This window comes from Ovis canadensis, chromosome 2 (assembly GCF_042477335.2).
Source record: "Ovis canadensis isolate MfBH-ARS-UI-01 breed Bighorn chromosome 2, ARS-UI_OviCan_v2, whole genome shotgun sequence".
Taxonomy (NCBI): Eukaryota; Metazoa; Chordata; class Mammalia; order Artiodactyla; family Bovidae; genus Ovis; species Ovis canadensis.
Genome location: NC_091246.1, coordinates 171,284,642 through 171,306,118, shown reverse-complemented (window position 1 = coordinate 171,306,118; position 21,477 = coordinate 171,284,642). Strand labels below are relative to the sequence as shown.

The window sequence follows — 21,477 nt, the reverse complement described above, 5'->3', positions numbered from 1 at the left end:
TTTATAGTCAATCATATTTTCCTATAGTTAAGTGTCCAGTAAGACTGGCTGAACTTAAGAGCTCTTAAAGACTCTCAACTGCCTATTTCTAGACATATTTCAAGTGGGGCTTTGTCCACAGATGACTATCATTTTTTCTGAGCCTATAATATACTGGGCTCATTAACCCTTTTAGTTTGCAGACTATGTATTATTATACCCATTTTGAAGTTATGCAAATAACCAGATTTTAATAAATGATGGATGAACAATAGCATGAACAAAATCTCAAAGAATTAAATTACTGTTAACCATATTTTATTTTATCCAATTACACTGAAACGCATTTTTAAAGACTTTCCTATAAAATAAACATTTTTATCTGGAATTTCTTTGGAAATAAGCCATTCCGGCTAAGAGATTATTCTAGTAGCTTCTTGTTGAATGGTACATTCCAAATTGTTTATTTTTTTAACGGCAAGGTTTCTGAAACAACTCCAATATTCTTTAAAGGAACACTAAACAACTAAAGTGCCTTCTGTACCCTCCCACCATTCCACACACCAGTACCACAAGAACTGTATGTATTTCATAGGTGCCATGCAGATGTGGACAGCAGCACAAGCGTCTCTCCTTCTTGAGTACTTCCACAGCTGCATTATTGCATTTGGCTGTTGTCGTGTGAACTGACAAGATACAAAACAGTCCCTATCTTTATTTGCATTAGTAGTAAACTTGGGATCCTCAGGTATTCTATAAAATTGCTAGGGTTTTCAGAACCCTACTGAAGGGAGTCCCCAACTCCCTTACGTTTGAGCTTGGAGTCATATTGAATAGGCAAACTTTTCTAAAATCCTGTCAACAGAAAATCAACAGGATTTTCCACAATGGTGATAATGGTAAAAGTAATAAAACCACTAACATTTATGTAACACTGATTAGGTCGTAAGCACTGAGCTCAGTCAACATATGGCAGCAATTAGCTCAATCTTCATAATAAGCCTAAGACACAGGTATTATTTCAATTTCCATTTTACAGACGGGAAAACTGACACTCTGGAAGGCAAAATATTTACTTTAGGCTGAATGGTGGTGATAAGTGGTATAAGCCAAACTAGAATCTCTGTATACCACACTGCTGACTCCCATCATTAATTCAGCACTCCCCAGAATGGAATGATTTGAATAAGTGATTTTAGAAAGAAAACCAAAGTCTGATTTTTAAAACACCAAAGTAATTCACTTGAAATCTTTCTAGAGTCACATAGCCCTCCTATAATAAACAGAGTATATAACACAATTTGTTCTTGCTTGACGGCTTTGTGCTAATAATGATCATTCATTGTGCTATGGAAAGCTTTTTGTTGCTGTTGAGTTACTAAGTCTTGTCCAACTCTTGGCAACCCCATGGACTGTAGCCCACTAGGCTCCTCGGTCCACAGGATTCTCCAGGCAAGAATACTGGAGTGGGCTGCCAATTCCTCCTCCAGATGGAAAGCTTAGAGATGCCCTTTAAGTCTGAAGAGGAAAAGAGAGTCTAAGTAGACCTTTCACTGAATTCCCTTCAACTATGGTTTGAGTTTATTGCATGATATTCATCCCTATTTTGCAGCAGCCCTGCTCCATGACTCCCTTTGGGCTGATGATGCAATCCCTGAGAATATTCTTGGGTTTTTAATTATTTCTCTCTCCTGTGATCTGTGACCTTTTCTTCTGACCTCCCAAATCTCTTAGGACAGTACTAGGAGAAAGTAAAAAATGTACATCAAATCTCTGATGTAAAATCATGTCAAGTGTTTCTATACTTGAGGAAAACAGAGATAAATCATCCTATAATCAAAGGATAGGCTTTTTTTGTTGCTGCTGAATTAGGAGTGCTTTTTTTTGGTGATGTTATTGTTATTATCTAAAGTACCAGAGAAAAGAAATCTGTGATAATTAGGCATGAACATGGATAGTAATTTCATTAAAAAGTACACTTTAAATAAGCAAGTGTGTCCTATTAACTTCAAGCCAACAGAGGCGTATATATATATATATATACATATATATATATATATGCAGAAATCAAACTTTCTTCTCTTAAGGAGAGGAAAAGGAAGATGGTTACAATATAATGAAGCATGAAATATTTGCATTAGGTATAAAGGAGACTTCTTGACAGTGAGTGATATTGAACACTGGAGTGATTTATCAAACTTTTTCTTTTAGTACACTGATTCTATTAAAAAAATGTTTTAATGACTTTCAAAAGAAACACATTTTTGCATTCATTTTGGAGAGCCAAAATAATTGTAAGCAAATATGGATATGTTTAAATTTATAAAAGCAAAAGTTTTCTTCTACTGCAGACCTAGATTAATATTCAAGAAGATAATACCCACTTCATTATTTCACAGAGCAAAGGCAATAGTTTTACTAATTCATCTAATACTAATACTTTCTTAAAATATCTGAGAAATATGACCCACATGTGGTAAGATGATTAAGGTGTTTTCTGGCAACTCCCCCAGAAGCAAAGCTCTTGACTACAGAAAGCAGAAAGTTTTCAGTGGGGAGCCATGGGGGCTGCCTTCTGTCCTATCAATCCACAAATTCTCAAATTACAGATCTGCTGTTGTTTTCTGACACATCTGCTTTGCAATGTAAAATAGTGTTTTCTTTAATAAGAATTCTTCAAAAAGCCCTTAGGCTCCTCGCCTTTGTTTGCACAGCCTGAGCGTTTTCATTTAAAGTTTTCACACTGTTTTTAAAATTCTCCATTTTTTCTTTCTAAAATAGGCAAAGTCCATAAACCTCTGTTTTGGTTTCACATTTTAGCTGCATGGGAAAAGGGGGAGAGAAATGTGCGGAGAAATTCTTAGTTTCAATAAATGAGATTATTCCAAATGACCAATATTGTCCTCCTCCCTTGTTTGCTGTCAGAAATACAAGGAGGAAAGCAGAGGTGCTTTTCATATAACCCAACTTGAAATGGGAAGCCACTCAAGTATTCTTGCCTGGGAAATCCCAGGGACAGAGAAGCTGACAGGCTTCAGTTCATGAGGTCGCAAACAAATCCAACACAATTTAGCAACTCAACAACAACAACTCAGAAACTAAAATCTATGAAATGAGAAATCTCACAGGTAAAATCCACTCTTGTCTATGGTAACTCTGACAACCCGATATTTTGGAAAATAGAAATATGTAAATAGTGAAATGCTCACAGAAACAAAATTTTGTCCTAATAATCACAGTGAGGTTGATACTTGTAAACTTTGTGTTGAAACAGATAAGCAAATATTTCTCAATCCAAAGTATACGTACTTCAATTATTTCCAAGTCCAAACTTCAATCCTAAGGTACAGTATCTCTTCATCCCCTCATGAAAAAATAAATGATTTTTTTTAAGGTCACCACTGGAAACATATGTTTGATCTTTTTACATGAATTATATATAACCATAATTTAAAAAATTAAACCCATTTTTCACATTATAACAGGATAGAGAAGTCAGGCAAGTGACAAATACATACAAGCATCCAACCTTGAGAGCCTGAGCATGTATCTCTCTTCACCTTTAATCCAACTGAATGGCTTTTGAAGTAGATGGTATCTACTGTGAAGCTCCCTGATGGAATTCCTTGGAAAAACAAGATCTTTTTCGAGGATAAGGGATGCCATTTTGTAATTCACTGTATTTCTACAGTCCATTCTCACGGTCCAATTTGTTGGGGGGTGGGATGATCTAGCTACATAAAAATCATGGTTACCCACTCAGTGCCAAATCCTACAGGAGAGACAGATGGAAGAAAAGTCTGATGCTGTGCAGATGTGGTCAATCTCATCCTTAACACCTAATATGACAAATCGGGGTCTGCCCCTGTAAGACAGGTGTCATGCTATAATTTAGCTTGTAAGAGAAGAGAGTTTGGATAAATGGCAAGATAGCTAGAAATTTTTTTAAGAAGAGCTTTCTTAGACATGGAATAATGGCATGCGCCTCTAGCTGTTTCTTTGACATACTCTTCCTAGTCTGCTTCTTTAGGTAAAATTTCAACCTGACTATGAGAATTTTTTCTGAAAATTATTCATTCTTTCTCAAGTCAGGAAAAAGCTGATGTCCTTTTCAAAAGGAGTGAGTTGGACTTGGGTTGAGGTTCTCTCCTAAGCCCACTGGATAGAAAGTGATAGGGCCAGGATTCACACTTCCGGCCTCACAGACAGTTCTCCATTAGGACACTCAATAAATATTTTTGCTTTAAAAGTTGATCATTCCTTTTCAGGTGTCCTCTTTTTTCAAAACTTCAATCATTTAAAAATCTGATTTCTAAGACCTTGAATCCCTTCTTTCATAACATTACCATGACATGATCTCTTTCATTCAACGTGCTCTCAGTTCGCTTAGATAAATCATTTGTTCTTCACTAGTAAGACCCTGAAGCTGGGAAAGACGGAAGGCAAGAGGAGAGGGGACAACAGAGGATAAGATGGTTGGATAGCATCACCGATTCAATGGACATGAGTTTGAGCAAGCTCTGGGAGTTGAAGATAGACAGGGAAGCCTGGCATGTTGCAGTCCATGGGGTCACAAAGAGTCGGACACAACTGAACGACTGAACTGAACTGACTCAACCCTAGTCCTGGAGGAAGGCATGGCAACCCACTCCAGTACTGTTACAAAAAAGCCTGGTGGGCTACAGTTCATGGGGTCCCAAAGAGTCAGACACAACTGAGTGACTAAGCATAGCACAGTCAACCTTGGGGGTTCAGTGGTAAAGTATCCACCTGACATTTCAGGAGACGGGGCAAGGGCCACACATTCGATGCTTGGGTCAGGAAGATCCCCCGGAGAAGGAAATGGCAAAGTACTCCTGCCTGGAATATCCCATAGACAGAGGATCCTGGCGGGCTACAGTCCATGGGGTCACAAAACAGTTGGACACATTTAGCAGCTAAACAACAATAAGCCAAAGCCAATCTGGACCCAAAACCTCTCTTTTGAGGACGGATAGTATAAAAAACCTGTTAAGAGGTTGGGTTTCAAAACAGGGTAAAAAAATATGTTTGATTTCTGGCTATACTTTTACTATTTGTATGAGGCAAAAAGTTACTTATATTCCTTATGGCCAGCTTTCTTCAACTATAAATGGAATTATCTTTTAGAATTGTAGGGAGAATATTATGCTAAGATATGTATAATATACTTAGCATAATGTTGGGCTAAATTAAGACTCAGGAAGGTTAGCTGATACGGTTAGCTCTACCTTCTGAAGACGACATTGTCAGAAAGCAAGTTGCAGATTCCTCAGATGTTCTGATTTTATAAGACTGAGACTTGCACAAAGGCCTGGATATGTAAAATTCTCTAGCTCTACTAGGCTTTGCTTTTATGACAGCTACGTGATCTAGAGTAGGAAAATATTGGTTTCCTTTAGCCAATATCCAGCTCAGTAAGCTGCAGAACTGCTCCATTTTTTTCCCTCTCTATCACACATCATCAGCACCATGGAGTTCTATGTGAAATCTGCCTTCTTGAAATGCACAGTAGACTCCCCTGGTGATGCAGTCATAAAGACTCTGCCTGCTAATGCAGGGGACATGGCTTCAATCCCTGATACCACATGTCATGGAGAAGCCAAGCCTGCAGACCACAACTACTGGAGTCTGCAAGCTCTAAGGCCCACGAGCCACAAATGCTGTGAAGCCCGTGAACCTAGAGACTGTGCTCTGCAACAAGAGAATTCACCACAGTGAGAAGCCCACATATGGCACCGAAGAACAGCCCCCATTTTTCACAATAAAACCTAATAGAGAAGGCAGGCAAGTGACAAATACATACAAGCATCCAGCCTTGAGAGCCTGAGCGTTTATCTCTTTGCCTTTAATCCAACCGAATGGTATTTGAAGTAGACGATAGCCACTGTGAAGAGAAAGCCTTCATGCAGAAACGAGGACAAAAAATATAATAAACAAATTTTAAAAAAAGAAATGTGAAGTAAAAATTCCTTAATTTTCCATCTAACCTATATCCTTTAACACAGATTAGTCTTCCTCCTAATCATAAGTCTCAGCCCACTAAGTCTTGAGATCACATCTATCTATCTTTTGGCATGCTACAAGCTGAAAGTCTTTATCTCTTCAAAATTCATATGTCAAAATCTTGACTCTTAATATGACGCTTTTAAGAGACTTGGGACTTTGAGTGGTGATTAGGTCATGAGGGTGGAGCCCTCATGAATGAGATTAGTGCCCTTATGCAAGAAACCACAGAGAGCTCCCTTGCCCTTTGCATCATGTGAGAACACAGTGGGAAGACAGCCATCTATGAATCAGAAAGCAGGCCTTCACAAGACATCAAATCTGCCAGCACCTTGATCTTGGAAGTCCCAGTCTTCAGAAATGTGAAAAATAAATTTCTGTTGTTTACTAGCCACCCAATCCACGGTATTTTGTTATAGCAGACCAAAAGGACTAAGACATGGTATTAATACGACAAAATCAGTTTTGCTGACTCCTGATCATCTAGCAGGCTTTGATGCCTTCAGTTTCAAGGAAGCCAATATAAACACCCTAACAGCAAAGAGAGAACTGGTGCATGAAAAGGCTTCAGTTAGAAAGATCCAAAAAGAAGTAGCTTACTGAAATGTTTCCCACTCACTTAAGCTTACAGACACTGCAACTGCATGAAAAAGGGTCAGATGTTTATTATCTTCCTTTAGGTGAATATGACTCATGTACATCCTAGAGTAAGACATGACATTTAGCTTCATTTGCTGTCATTTATAATTTCTGCCAAAAGTAGGTTATGAATTTCCCTATATTTTTAAAGAGAATTTACTGGTTACCATTTAACCTTTCTTAATAAATCACAGTCATCTATTAGAGGTACAAGCTGTACAATCATGGAGAAATGTCTGCAAGGTTCTTCAGTATGCAGAGTTGCCTGCCCTGCCCTACAATGGCTCCAGGCTGCTATGCTTTTTCACTTCTCATATATTTTTTTTAATAGTTTATCTCTCTCCTCCCTTGTTGTCAAGCTGTCAGTCAGCTGTCACTTTTTACTGCTGTCAGTGAGCCTGCCTTTATCGCACCCCCAATTTGATGCTGTTAATCTGCTGTCAGCTGAAAAATCAGATAATCAAGGCCTCTGAAATTGCATTTACAATAAGTGATGGGCTGAACACTGGATGGAGGTTTTGAGATAGGAGTTCCAGTTTTAATTCCAGTTCCTGTCTCTATCTAGCTGTGTGATTACCAGAAGACACTAAACTTCTCTGGGCCGTGGTGTCTTCATTTTTAAAATAAGCAGGGCCTGAATGTGAGAGAGAGAAAGAAAGAGACACATGGAGAAAAAAAGAAAAAGAGATCTCATTTAGACTTGAAGTCTGTTTCTCTGGCTACCAAAAAAATTATGACATTTTATTGTGAGTTAACAGAATGCAGGGTGGGGTACCACTGTCCCTTTAATTGTCAAATTCAATGATAGCATTAGTCATCACTTTATTTAATCTCACTCCTCTGAATTAACTACCACTCATCTCCTTAAAGGGATTCCCAGGTGGCTCAGTGGTAAAGAATCCACTTGCCAAGGCAGGAGACATAGGAGATGTATGTTTGATCCCTAGGTCAGGAAAATCCCCTGGAAGAGGAAATGGCAACCCATTCCAGCATTCTTGATGAGATAATCCCATGGACAGAGGAGCCTGGCTGGTATAGTCCACTGGGGTTGCAAAGAGTCGGACATGACTCTTTGCCTAAGCCATCTCCTTAAAACTCTCTTCCCTTTGTCCCACAGGATAATTCTCTCATTGATGACCTTCTGACTCTTTTCTTCTCATTTCAATCCTGGGCTCTTCCTCCATTAATCCCTTAAGTTTCAAGAGTGCTAAAGGCCAGTCCAAAGCTAAAGATCAAAGTCATATTGAGAAAGCAGCAACAATCCTGAGAAGCAGAACCTATGTCCTAGGAGCCACCTTGAAGACTATGTCACAGTGTGTCCCATGCTGCTGATGTGTGATATAAGATGAGGATCTAGAGAACTGACCACAGGCATGGAAGTCATCAGTGACCTTGACAAAAACAGTTTCAGTGGAGCAGCTTCAAGAGAGAACAGTGGGAATGAAACTGAAAAAAAAAAAAGTTTTTTTTAGAGGTTTTGCTATTAGGAGAGAGAAAAAAATGAGCAGTAGCAAAGAAAGAACTGGAATCAGAATATTTTTAAGATGTAAAACAAATAGCATTTTTGTATGCTAATAGGAAAGTGAAAGTGAAGTCACTCAGTCGTGTCCGACTCTTCGCGACCCCATGGACTGTAGCCTATCAGGAGGGTTGAACCAACTTTGGCAAAACTTTTAATGGCTGTTAAAGTTGTGTGTTGGATACACAGGGGCTTCTCATGCTGCCGGTTTTTGTATGTTCCTGACAAGCTGTCTAACAAAAAATTAACAATATATCACTAATTTATATAGTTTTAAAACAATATCTCTTAAGTTTGACTGCACATTGGAATCCTTTGAAGGTGAAAGTGAAGTTGCTCAGTTCTGTCCAACTCTTTGCGACCCCATGGACTGTAGCCTATCAGGCTCCTCCATTCATGGGATTTTCCAGGCAAGAGTGCTAGAGTGGATTGCCATTTCCTTCTCCAGGGTATCTTCCCGACCCAGGAATCAAACCCAGGTCTCTCGCATTGCTGGCAGACGCTTTACCATCTGAGCCACCAGGGAAGCCCTATGCTAATAGGAACCATCTAGAAAAGAAGCAAATGGATGATGCAGATCAGAGACCAAAAATTACTAGAAAAGTAATTTTTAGGTAAGCAAGGAGGATGGGCTCCCACAAAGAAGTGGAGATGGACCTTAGACAGAAGCAAGGTCAATCCATCCATGGTTATAGGTGTGAAGATTAAAAAAAAAAATGCACCCAGAAGCACATAATTGGGTAGATGTGATGGTGGCAGTGTAAAGATATTCTCTTCTGATTGCTTTTATTTTTTCAGTCATTAACTGAGAAGGAAGTCTGAAGATTTGGTATTAAAACCTTACAAGGAAAAGAAAATGTATAAATAGTTATCTTTAAGAGGGGAAGTATGGTATACTCGCCATCCAGTTTGAAGTGTCCATCTAGATTTAGGGGTCATGAATTTAGAGTGGGCTAGTAAGTATGGCTGGAGGTTTTTCTCCTGATCAAAGAAAAAAGAAAAGGTGCAAAAGCTTTGAGAGTATACACAAAAAAGGAGGTACAGTGACAGAATATTTAAGTTCAACTGGAAAAAGAAGGAGCAAAATTAGGAAGAGAAGAATGAAAGTGATGAGCTGGCTCCTTACCATCAGTGGACAGTTGGTTCCAGTAAGGCCAAAAGGCTGCTTAAATTAGTGTGATAAGAAGAATATATAAAGGAATTTCCTTATTTACATTAGACTATTCCTTTGGCAGAATACTTCTCTGCTATCACATGTTAAGAGAGAGAGAAAGGGAAGACAAGTCCCCTTTATTCAGGTTGCAATAAATATGCTAGGTTATAAAACAATGGGGATGAAGGAGTTAATAAGATGAATTAATCTTTATTAAGGGCTTCCCAGGTGGCGCAACAGACTGGTTCCAAATAGGAAAAGGAGTACATCAAGGCTGTATATTGTCACCCTGCTTATTTAACTTATATGCAGAATACATCATGAGAAACGCTGGGCTGGAAGAAACACAAGCTGGAATCAAGATTGCCGGGAGAAATATCAATAACCTCAGATATGCAGATGACACCACCCTTATGGCAGAAAGTGAAAAGGAACTAAAAAGCCTCTTGATGAAAGTGAAAGAGGAGAGTGAAAAAGTTGGCTTAAAGCTCAACATTCAGAAAACAAATATCATGGCATCTGGTCCCACCACTTCATGGGAAATAGATGGGGAAACAGTGGAAACAGTGTCAGACTTTATTTTTTTGGGCTCCAAAATCACTGCAGATGGTGACTGTAGCCATGAAATTAAAAGACACTTAACTCCTTGGAAGAAATGTTATGAGCAACCTAGGTAGCATATTGAAAAGCAGAGACATTACTTTGCCGACTAACGTCCGTCTGGTCAAGGCTATGGTTTTTCCTGTGGTCATGTATGGATGTAAGAGTTGGACTGTGAAGAAAGCTGAGTGCCGAAGAATTGATGCGTTTGAACTGTGGTGTTGGAGAAGACTCTTGAGGGTCCCTTGGACTGCAAGGAGATCCAACCAGTCCATTCTGAAGGAGATCAACCCTGGGATTTCTTTGGAAGGAATGATGCTAAAGCTGAAGCTCCAGTACTTTGGACACCTCATGTGAAGAGTTGACTCATTGGAAAAGACTCTGATGCTGGGAGGGATTGGGGGCAGGAGGAGAAGGGGACGACCGAGGATGAGATGGCTGGATGGCATCATGGACTCGACGGACGTGAGTCTGAGTGAACTCCGGGAGTTGGTGATGGACAGGGAGGCCTGGCGTGCTGTGATTGATGGGGTCGCAAAGAGTCGGACACGACTGAGCGACTGAACTGAACTGAGGTGGCACTAATGGTAAAGTGTCTGCCTGCTAATGCAGGAGACAGAAGAGACATGGGTTTAATCCCTGGGTTGTGAAGATGCCCTGGGGGAGTAAAAGGCACCCTACTCCAGTCTTCTTGCTAGGACAATCCGTGGACAGAGGTCCACAGAGGCAGGCCACGGTCCATAGCATTGCAAAGAGTCAGACACAACTGAGCGTCGGAGCCACATCCCACACAATCTTTATTAAGGTTCTGTTACATGCCAGGCTGGACATTTGGCACATATTATTTCATTTAATTGCTACATCATGCCTATGGGGTGATAAGGTAAATATAATCATAACCTAAACTCAAGGTCTTTATACTTGCATGGGTTACAGGGCTAGTAATGAAAGTGAAAGCGTTAGTTGCTCAGTTGTGTTCAACTCTTTGTTGAACCCACAGACTGCAGTCCTCTAGGTTCCTCTGTCCATGGGATTTCCCAGGCAAAAACAGTGGAGCAGGCTGCCATTTCCTTCTTTAGAGTATCTTCCTGATGTAAGGATTGAACCAGGTCTCCTGCATTACAGGCAGATTATTTACTTTCTGAGCCACCAGGGGTGGTCAAGCCTCAAATATGTGCATGCCTAACTATGGTATTTTAAGAGCTTTCTCTTCCCCAAATGTTTTAATACATATAATGAAATATTTTCCAGTGAATATTTTTCCTTGCTACTATTTTTCTGGCCTTTGAGAATGAGGCAGTGTAAGGGTAAGGAAGGCAACAGGTAACAGCAGGTACTATAAGCTCAATATTGGATTTCAAGCTCAATGTTGGATGTTCTGAGTTTGAACAGTTATCATCTTTAGAAGTCCTCATATACTTTGCTGAAATATGGCTTTTTCCCTTCCCTGATTATTACCCTTTATATTATATATTATTATAGTACATTTATTAATCATTTAAGTATACGTTCTGCTTTGTTTATAAATTAAATACAAACTTGCCATGACGATAATATTTGTATAGAGAGAAAGTAGAAGCATTCAAAAGTCGTTTTATTTTTAATCACCTTGGTTATTTGCCTTTGGCATTACTAAATATTTTTCAACATCTCAACAAAATAATACTCTTTTTAAGACTGCAGGCATTAGAATGATTGTCATTCATGCAAATAATCACTTACTTACACTATATGAGTTTGGGTTGGATAAAGCAAATTACCATTTGAAAATAATTCAAATAACACTCTGGGCTAAGACCTTGCTTATGAATGTTATCTTGGCCACAATATTTCTTAACCTTCTTCCATTTAGCTAGATTTATTTATGGTAATACAGTCCAAATTAATAAACTATTCAACTGCCACAGGTGTATTAAACATAGGATATTGTAGGACTATATCAGATGCAAATGAATTTGAAAAACATTATTTATTTGAAATTCTATAGAAATAAAAATTAAGATGTACTATAACTACCTATTCACGTAAAGATGCACATTTTAATGATACCTTATTATATGAAAAACTTAAAAGAATGTCAAAAATAAAGTTAAAAACTATGACCTAAACTATAAGCTGTATTCTAGCTAATGACAGAGCTAAAGCATAACCATCATGTTTTTTAGACATTGACATTCATCACACATGAAAACTATGGATTACAAATACATACCATACGTACATACATGTACATACATATGAAAATCAACTGTGATCTCAGTTTCACTCAGCTTTATAGTTTTCAAAAATGTAAATAGATCATTAAATATTTTTGACAAATGACCTGTACTAATAGGAAGATTAGAAACTAAACAGAAAATTGAATCAAAAGTCATAGAATCTAAATTTGAATCCAGTCTCTGACAACAATCAACAGCGTGAGTATAAGCCGGTCTGCTTCTCTGGCCTTCTGTTTTCTGAACTCCAGAAAATAAGGATTAGGCAAGGTGGTCTAACAAACTTTATGACTCATAACTTGATTTGGTATTAGGCAGAATTTTCTTCAGTGCAGTATTAACTAGTAAGACTCAAATAAATCAGTATTAGGGGTGTGGAAGAGTGGGTGTCCCCACAGCAAAATCTGGGTGAACTGAGTCCAGAACATAGACACTAATGCCGACCTCCCACATAGCATGCATGGACAATAAATTGTTTCCTGCCTTCCCTTCAAGGATAGGGAAGAAACATCTGTCCCTGAGCTCTTTTTTTAAGGACACAGTAAGTTACAAAACAGCAGCATCCCCAGCTAGTATGAGTCCGACTAAAGTAAAGTTTCTATTCACAAGGGGGATATATTTCTGGTGGCAGTAAAAACAATTTTGCTAGGTTTAATCAAAAGTGAAAAGGAATTCTAGAATGTTCCCTTTGAGCCACATCATCCATTGCTAATTCAGGGTGGGCCCAGCGATAAGGCTAATAAAAATATCCTTAGTGACTGAGAAAAAGAAATAGCAATTAAATGCATTTCAACCCAACATAAAATACCAAATTCTTTACTAAAATAATGTAAATAATAAAAAATGGGAGAAGGAGAAAATAGAAAAAACAGCATGGGATATGAAAGTAATTTAAGCAGTAAAATTTAACACTGACTTACTTAGGAGTTACTATTATACATATAAACCACTGGGAATAAGCTGAATAAAACGTTGAGACATATGCTTGACGATGACTTCTGTATCAAAACAACAAATGAAGAAACAACAGTCAGTGTTAAAAGCCAAAGCACCTTTCTTTGGCAAACAAATCTAAGAGAAAAGAAAGGAAGAGCTTGATATTGGAATTAACCATTCAGCGATAGGTTGGACACATGATTTATTAATCACAGCAAGGTGAGACAGTACTCAATTCTCTAACCATGCTTATGTGAAAAAGCTAAAACTGGCAAGAATAGCACCTATTTTTATACATTTGGGGAATAATTTATGACAGAATATTGAAAATAGAGTCACACTGACCTGCTCACGTCAGGAAACCTGATGGGAAAGTAAATAACTTGGCACTTGGGTCTGATGATGCTTTCCAGATCCTTGGGTCTGTGATCAGGAATCAACTTCATGAATTTTCCAATAGAAGTGAGAAATGACTCCATATTAAAAACCGAGTTGAATACCACCACATCAGCCACCAGGCTGCAAAGGGAAAGGATAAATGCATATGGCGAGCCCACATTCATTCAGTTCTTTTTATAACTTCTTTTATAAAGAAGCTTAAAGACTTCTTTATTAATCACAGTTTTTACCACATCTTGGGTTTGCAAAGAACTCGTCACTTCTCAGTTTTTATCAAAATGATCCCAGCAGATAAGTTACTTTCATTAGCCTTATATCAAGGGAAGTTAGATGGCAGGCATCAGACAGGAAAGGTAGGAGAGGAATTCAGTGATTTAATGGGATTCTATGAGGCCTCAGGGCTCCCCTGGTTCCTTAGACAGTAAAGAATCTGCCTGCAAGGTAGGAGACCTGGGTTCTATCCAGGAAGATCCTTGGAGAAGAGAATGGCTACCCACTCCAATATTCTTGCCTTGAGAATTCCATGGATGGAGGAGCCTTGCAGGCTACATACCATGGGGTTTGCAAAGAATCGGGCATGACTGAGCCACTAACACTCTCACTTATGAGGCTTCAAACCTAAGTATCTTTCTGCAATGCCAGGACTTTTCTGTAGTATCACCAAGAACATGAGGACCTTTCTCTCTGTGGCCCAGTTACCCATGTTGAGGTTTTATGTCAGTGATGTACTTTGATTTACACCACAGTATGGAGAACAAAAAATTTAGCATACTTTTCACTGCCTTTAAGGAGACCAATCCAGATAGAGTTATTTCACACTACAGCATACCTTCATAACATGTGGTTAAAGTCTATTTCTCATTTTAACCTTTGTTTCAAGAAACTGTTAGGTTTTTGAAAGTTCTGAGACTACATACACAGAAAGGAGTATATGAGAACTCTACAAGTAACTTATTCTATTATTATATCAGACTTGGGGGAGTCAGAGCAATAGAAGAAACTGGTGAAAACGGATCCAGAAATCCATACCACTAGGTCCTACTGATTACATAATATATTATAAAGGACCATAACACCATGAACCTTCAAAATTAAACAGAAGAAATATAATACTGGCTGTTGCTTTTGATGTAAATGCTGTGATCCTCTCCCTAGCACTTTTTTTTTAATTAAAAATAATCTAAAATATATAGTTAGAAGGAAATTTAAAACAAAGTTTATGTATCATAAATATGTCAGTAGTTTCCAAATTTGTGTATAACATTTTTTTGGAAATCAATGAACACAAATGATAACCATGGGTGAACTGGATAAAAAAGGAGTATGTACTATGTTTCCTTTATGACTCAAAAAACCATTTTAATAAATCATTGTTTTGTTTTTTAAAATAGCCCTCATTGCTTTAAGCAATGATTCCATGTCTCAGTGTCCCTGGATCTCAACATGATGCGTACAAATGCTTTGATAAGAAGGTGTACAAGACCAAAGAGAAAACAGTTTTATTTCACTCTAAAAAGAACATCAAGAAAACTGAAAAGAAGACACCTAAGTCCACAAGACTGCAAAACACAAATGAATAAATAGACTTTACAGAGCAGGAATATCATAACAAATTCTAAGTTTAGTTTAATTTGCGTTTACTGAGACAAAATTCCTACTATCAGTACACAGTGGAATGAAAAACCAACAAAAGGAATGTTGACCTATCCACTCCCACCCCTGCAAAGTTGTTTTCCCATACAAGCATTTTTTGTTTTTTTAGTTGCAACCTAGCGCAAATTTGGGGTTAGCAGTGATTACAACATGGATAATACAAGAGAATGTCACAGAAGTGCTGACACTACACTGAGCAATAAGGAAGCCAAGATAATAATATACCAAAAGTTGAAGGATGTTTTACAGCTAGTCTGTTTTCACTATATGTCACATATTTTAATAGCGACCCACAGGTCATAATATATAGTTACGACAAGTGTTCATCAGTCAGAGGGTTAGTGAAACCTCTATTTAAGGTGAGTGCTTATGTCAGTCATCTCTGAAGTCCTTAGCTGCCACACAGTCAAGAAAGAAATCTGACAATGCCAACAAAAGCAGAAGTCAGCAAGAAAACTAAAGAAACATTTCAGGAAGCTGGAGTCATACTTTTCAAAGTGAATCTGAACTGGACTGCTTTCTGACATTCTTATTTTTCCTCTGGACGACTGCAAACCATTGCTTTCTCATTAAGAGTCCCAGCAACGATCAAGTCCATTTCTTTCTCCTCAAGTTCATCTACCAGTTTACCCTCTTGAGAAGAGCAATGCTCAAAAATCATGTATAAGATTTTATGGTCTCACTCCCTCTGAGCAAAAGCAATCTTTTCTAAAACAGAGAGATGAGGGGTAGTGAGTTAATTTTTTTTTTTGCTATTTGCCCTCAAAGGGTATGCAACTCAACTACATATATTCTTAAAAACCCAGTCTTTGCCAAATTAAAGAACCGATAGTTTACAGAAATATTCTTTTCCATGCATTTCCTCTCTGATATGAGTGGGTGTAACTTCCATTAACTTTAAAGCCATCCATAAAGGGAAAAACAGACTTAATTTTTTTCCCCAGTTATTTCTCAGGGGTAATAAACACACACTATCTGAGGAAAAGAATGATGTTAATTCAAGAAACCAAAAGAATATTACAAATGTTTTCCATATTGATAAAGTATAAAATGATTTCATTTTTGTTTTTAAAACATATTTTCCCTCTCTGTTTCAATATAAAATAAAGTATTTTAATTTTATTATGAAATTTAAAAACGGTTGCTTTTTTTTACGAGACATTTGACGGGAAGCAGCGCCTCTCTATTTTGATAGCATTGCTACTTCACAATTGAAGCAGCTTGTAAAAATGATTGCAGGAAAACATTTACAAAATGCTCAAAACACAGAAGTATTACCAGCTAGCTGTTTTTCTATGTCAATGAAACTATGGAATATACTAGCAAAAGAGATGGGTGTCTGCTTAAGCACATCATCAACCCCAAAGGCTAATAACTATTAAAAATGGTGAGTAAACTGTACCCAATCACTGCCAAACTGACTCCATTTGAGTGTTGCAGTTATGTCGATGGGATCCAATAGCAAAGCTGTTTCAGAGTCGTTATTAACTTCTTTTATTAACTAAGTTTCAAGAGATACACTTTGTTGAAGTAACAAAAGAGAAGGACCATCACCTTTGAAATGTCATGGTATTTTAAGGCTAGGCAATTTCAGAAGACTCAATGAGGGGAAGAAAAAAAAACAAACATCACCTAAAGATTCATTTTCCATAGTTTTCTCTTACAAACAGTAAGAATAAAAGGACAGAAATCTCTTGCTCTGTTACGCTTTAATTTCTGTTTACTCCTCTGTACATTTCTATTTTGATTTTGGCTGGATACATTGAAAGTAGCTGGTAAATAAAAGTTGAATAACTGCCTTTTCTAAAAGTAAGTCTCACACATGGGATAAGGGGCTGAAGGAGGTCCCTGACAGCCCTTTGCTTCCATTTTGAGTGTTGTAGAAAATACAGTTAAATAACTAGCTCAACATATAATCAGGTTGCTACACATATGTATTTTATTTTAAAAATTAGTTGTTCTCTTATATGTATATATATATATGTTGCAGAGGCACAAGTAATTCTTACCATGGAAGATATATTTAAACATTTGCTCCTAATGTAAGGTATTTAAAAAAATATGTGTACCATAGGTCTCTAGATTTAAAAGTTAACTATAAGGAAAAAAGATGGCAAAGGACTAAATACAGTGATACAATCTATACCTACCAGGATAGAATTTGGTTGTATCCATATTGGAAATCCCTCTCCTGACATTTCTTGACAGGATATACCAACTGGTTCTCATGAAAGTACAGAATCTTTTTCAATTTCCCAAGGTCAGGTCGAAGGGCAGCCAGTTCAGTCAGGTTAAGCACTGAGCTTGCGAAGAGGATCCTAGGAAAGAAGGAAATTAGGGTTACCATCCTGAGCATACTTGAAGGGGCATTCTTCACCTTCTCTTCTCTCTACTCATCCTACCCCAAGGAAAACACATCCCCTATAGGGACACATCAAGAGTTAAGCCTAATACCATGTAGCAGCATTCTAAGTTTTGATCTCTTAAAAAGCAGCTGCTAAGAACTATAAAAGCCCTGAATCTCATTGGTCTTCTCAGCTCAGTTACTGAGAGATGCAAAAAAAAAAAAAAAAGCTGGATGGATTTTATTGAAAAAGGCAAGAAAAGCTCTATCTGAAGGACAAATGGAACAAAGATAAGGCTGACTGGGGAATACTTTGCTTGCCAGTTTCATTACACTTTACTTCTTTATGCAACCAACTACTGAAATTCAATATATGAGCAGGAATGGCACATGTTCGTGTTATGACATAAACCCTTTTGATTTATGCAACAGACTTATCTAGTGAGGGAGGGCTTTTTCCCTTAGCATGTTTCTCACTGCCCCCCTTTTAAATATTCTGCAGTATTTCTGGGTTGGTTTTATATTTTCTTCTCGATTACTGGACTGCTAATGGCACCAGATGTATAGTCTTTAATATCCCTTATATAAAACCTAAATTTAAAAAATGAAGAAAGGCTGGTTTCTTGTCTCTGGGGGGAAAAAAGGAAACTGAATGTCTACATATCCATGTTTATGAATGAAATAGTGTCTATTTACTCATTAATTCCACAAACATTTATTATAAATGCCTACTATGTACCAGGGTCAAGCCAGGAAGAGAAAAGGTGAACAAGACAGCCCGCCGAATGAATGCTGTCTATAATAGCGACATGAACAAAATATCTAGAGGACAAACAGACAACTGTCTGGGACAACCTGGAAATATTTCACTAACAAGGGGGCTAACACATGCGGACACAAAAGAGGGACAAATTACAGTCCCTGAGCAGCTGGGGACATTTAGATGGCACAATTTTGATGAAATGCCACCTTTATAACATAATATAGAATCATTTAACCCTTACAGCTTTAATTCCCATTCTAAAAAATGAGATTCAAGAAGGTTAAGAGTTTTTCCTAGAAATCACACTGGTAGAAAGTGGCAAAGCAGAGACTCCTGGTCTTTTAAGCCCGAAGTACTATTCATTACACTATGGGTATGAATTCCTTGTGTACCACTTACATTGCAGATGCTTTTTATTGTACTTAATAAATACAAAATAGCATCCTTGTTATTACCATGATTACAACTACTATAAATTCTCCCTTGCCGACAAGCCAAATGACTAACTTCAGGTGTTTATATGATCTGCAGCACTAGCCTTTCACATAAGAAGAATAATTACATACTAAGAGCATATATCATAAATGGGAATTCAAGTGTCTTCTTCATGGACTAAAAGAGGAACACAAGACCCAAAAGTAGAGACGTTTCTAAACTCACATCGCTGTGTTAATGTTATTATTTATTGCTTTAAAGTAAAAAATCTTATCATGAAGATGCATTTTAAATTGTCTACTTGTACTCAACTAAAGCAAATAGAAAATTTATATCCTGAAAATGTCCTCTATTTTGTCCAAAAATATTCCCACCACCATCAAGTATAAACTTTTCTAAAACTGGGACTGGGAACTTCCCTGATGATCCAGTGGTTAAGACTCTGCACCCAATGCAAGGGGAATGAGTTTGATTTCCAGTCAGGGAACTAAGGTCCTGCATGTACACAGTGAGGACAAAAAATAAAAAAGAGACCAAAAATTCTGAAATGCAAAGATATTTGCTTATCTTCAAATCTGATCTTTAGCAGAGAGAAAAATGAAATTTAATCTCAATCAATATTTTCCTTAAAAAAAAAAAAAGGTGGTGATTAGTAGAGCAAGTTATTGAGTAATACTTCTCCCTCCCTCTTTTCCTGCTCCCACCCTCAACATACATACTATTGCAAGCAATGACTCAATCATTGAGACCTAAGTAAACATGATGCATTCACACACAAGGAAGAAAAATTCATTAACTACAGCTTCCATCTATTAATTACATGGAGAATTAACTTCCATTAATTAATGGAGAAATTTGGTAGACATCAACATTTCAAGTGATCATACTTAATATGAACAATGGTGGATCAAAGGGATATCATGTATTTCCCAATACATGATAGAAAGACAGAGATCGCCAATTCCTGCTCCAAATGTTTAATCTGAATTTGGTCATGAGGAAACATCCTGCCAGTCGCAAAATAAATGGGGCTGGATCTTCAAGAATGTCAAAGTCATAAAAGGAAAAAGAAAATCTAGAGTAAAGGGGAATAAAGGGATCCCCAAACAAAATGCAGTGTGTGATCCTTAATGGGATACTGAATGGGGAAAAAAACAACTATAAAAGATATGAGGACAATAGGGAAACTCTGAGTATTGGGTTGAATATAAAATTGTAAAGTTTTATCAGTCTTGAAGTGTAGTAATTTTACTGCTGTTATATAGGAGAATATCCTCATTCTTAGACATGTTGAATTTTTTACATGTAAAGCATCATGTCTGCAACTAATTCTTAAATGGTTTAGTCAAAAGGTCACTAATAACAAATTTTCAAATATTCATAGAAATGTTTATAATTGATTAAATAAATGATATATTGTAACTCATTGATCTACCTTTACCAATTTTTAAGTTATACATTTATAAAACTACAAATTTGGGAGGATATGCATTAGACGGCAGAAAGCAGAAGGGAAAAATATGTTACATTCTATAATAATAAATCCCTCATATATGTATTCCTAGTCATAAGCCAATTGTTCATTTGCTCCATGGGAATTATCCTCAGGGTGGAACATCTGTAGCAAATGTTTAACTAAAGCAAGGCCTTTACTCTCCTCCAACCACACACCACCAATCTTTACCCTACCTACCAAGCTGATCCACAATCAAGGAATCCAAATTTAAAATTGAACCTTCCAAATAGAAGTTCTCAAATGAAAGGCTGCCATACATTCAGAAGTAAAATGGCAATGGTTTTCACAATATTACCCATTTGGGACTGCCCACACCAACACTTCCTTCAGTTTGTTCAGTCATTAATAAGAAACTCATTTTATTTTTATAACTAATTTTGAAACAGCCCTCACTACTTCTAAATTATGGAAATTATCTCCAACATAACTAAAACATTTCTCTTTGCTTTTTCCTTGTAAAATGGTAGTTAAATTGGACAATAAGTAACTCCTCAAATATTCAGCTCAGTGATACCTATAAAGAAGTAAGGAAGATGCTCACAAAAAAAAAAAAAAAAAAGCAGGTAAGATTCATAGGCAATTTTTACTTTGCCCTCTTTTATCAATTAAAAAAAAAGGTACAATAACACAATGAATGACATCACTCAATCAGCAGTTAAACCCTAGGTTCCCAGTGTTCATCTTGCCTCAGGTATTATTTAAGCAATAAATCCTAACAAGGTGAGCTTTATCATCCCACACTGTGTCTCTGGCAGGAAAGGGCACAAGGTGATAGCAAAAAGCACTAGGAACAAGATAATTCCTGACAGCTGCTGCTTGAGCACAAGTTAAATTGAACAGTTTATCTCAGCATGAAGATGTTATAAGGTTTTATGTTTAATATTTTTAAATTAACATAAAACCCAGAGAAAGCAGTTGGGCAATCTTTCACAAACATGACATACTACAATCACTGCATAAGCTGGATTAGTACTTATTACCATGCTACTAGAGAATTAAGCTGTTTTTAGACCACCAAAGAGCTTTAAATTGCAACTTTTGTCTCTGTAAGAGAAACCTATATTTAAAATGTCTGCTAAATTCAAATTAACGGCTACATTATTAGCTCACCATCTCACCAAAACTATAAGTAAGCTGCTATTAAAATCGTCTAACCAAAACGGTTCTGTGTTATAAGAACGTTCTAGTATTTGGAATTGTATCCACATACATGCTTCAAGTATTTCTGATACACATTATACCTACAAGCTGAGTCACATTTGCTTAAGGAATTATTCAACATAATTAAATTCAAAATTTTA

At 37.2% G+C, this 21,477-nt stretch overlaps 1 protein-coding gene across 27 annotated transcripts in view; it reads right to left on the bottom strand.

Annotated features, from left to right (window-relative positions):
- The window catches only part of GTDC1 (glycosyltransferase like domain containing 1), a 502,335-nt gene that overhangs the window by 289,815 nt on the left and 191,043 nt on the right, over positions 1 to 21,477 (bottom strand). For all 27 annotated transcript variants that reach the window (XM_069577660.1, XM_069577656.1, XM_069577661.1 and 24 more), the window contains 2 exons: positions 17,269 to 17,436; positions 13,412 to 13,585 (listed from right to left, as the gene is read on the bottom strand). In XM_069577660.1, coding sequence (XP_069433761.1) covers positions 13,412 to 13,585; positions 17,269 to 17,436 — 342 coding nt within the window. The remainder of the gene's footprint in view (positions 1 to 13,411; positions 13,586 to 17,268; positions 17,437 to 21,477) is intronic.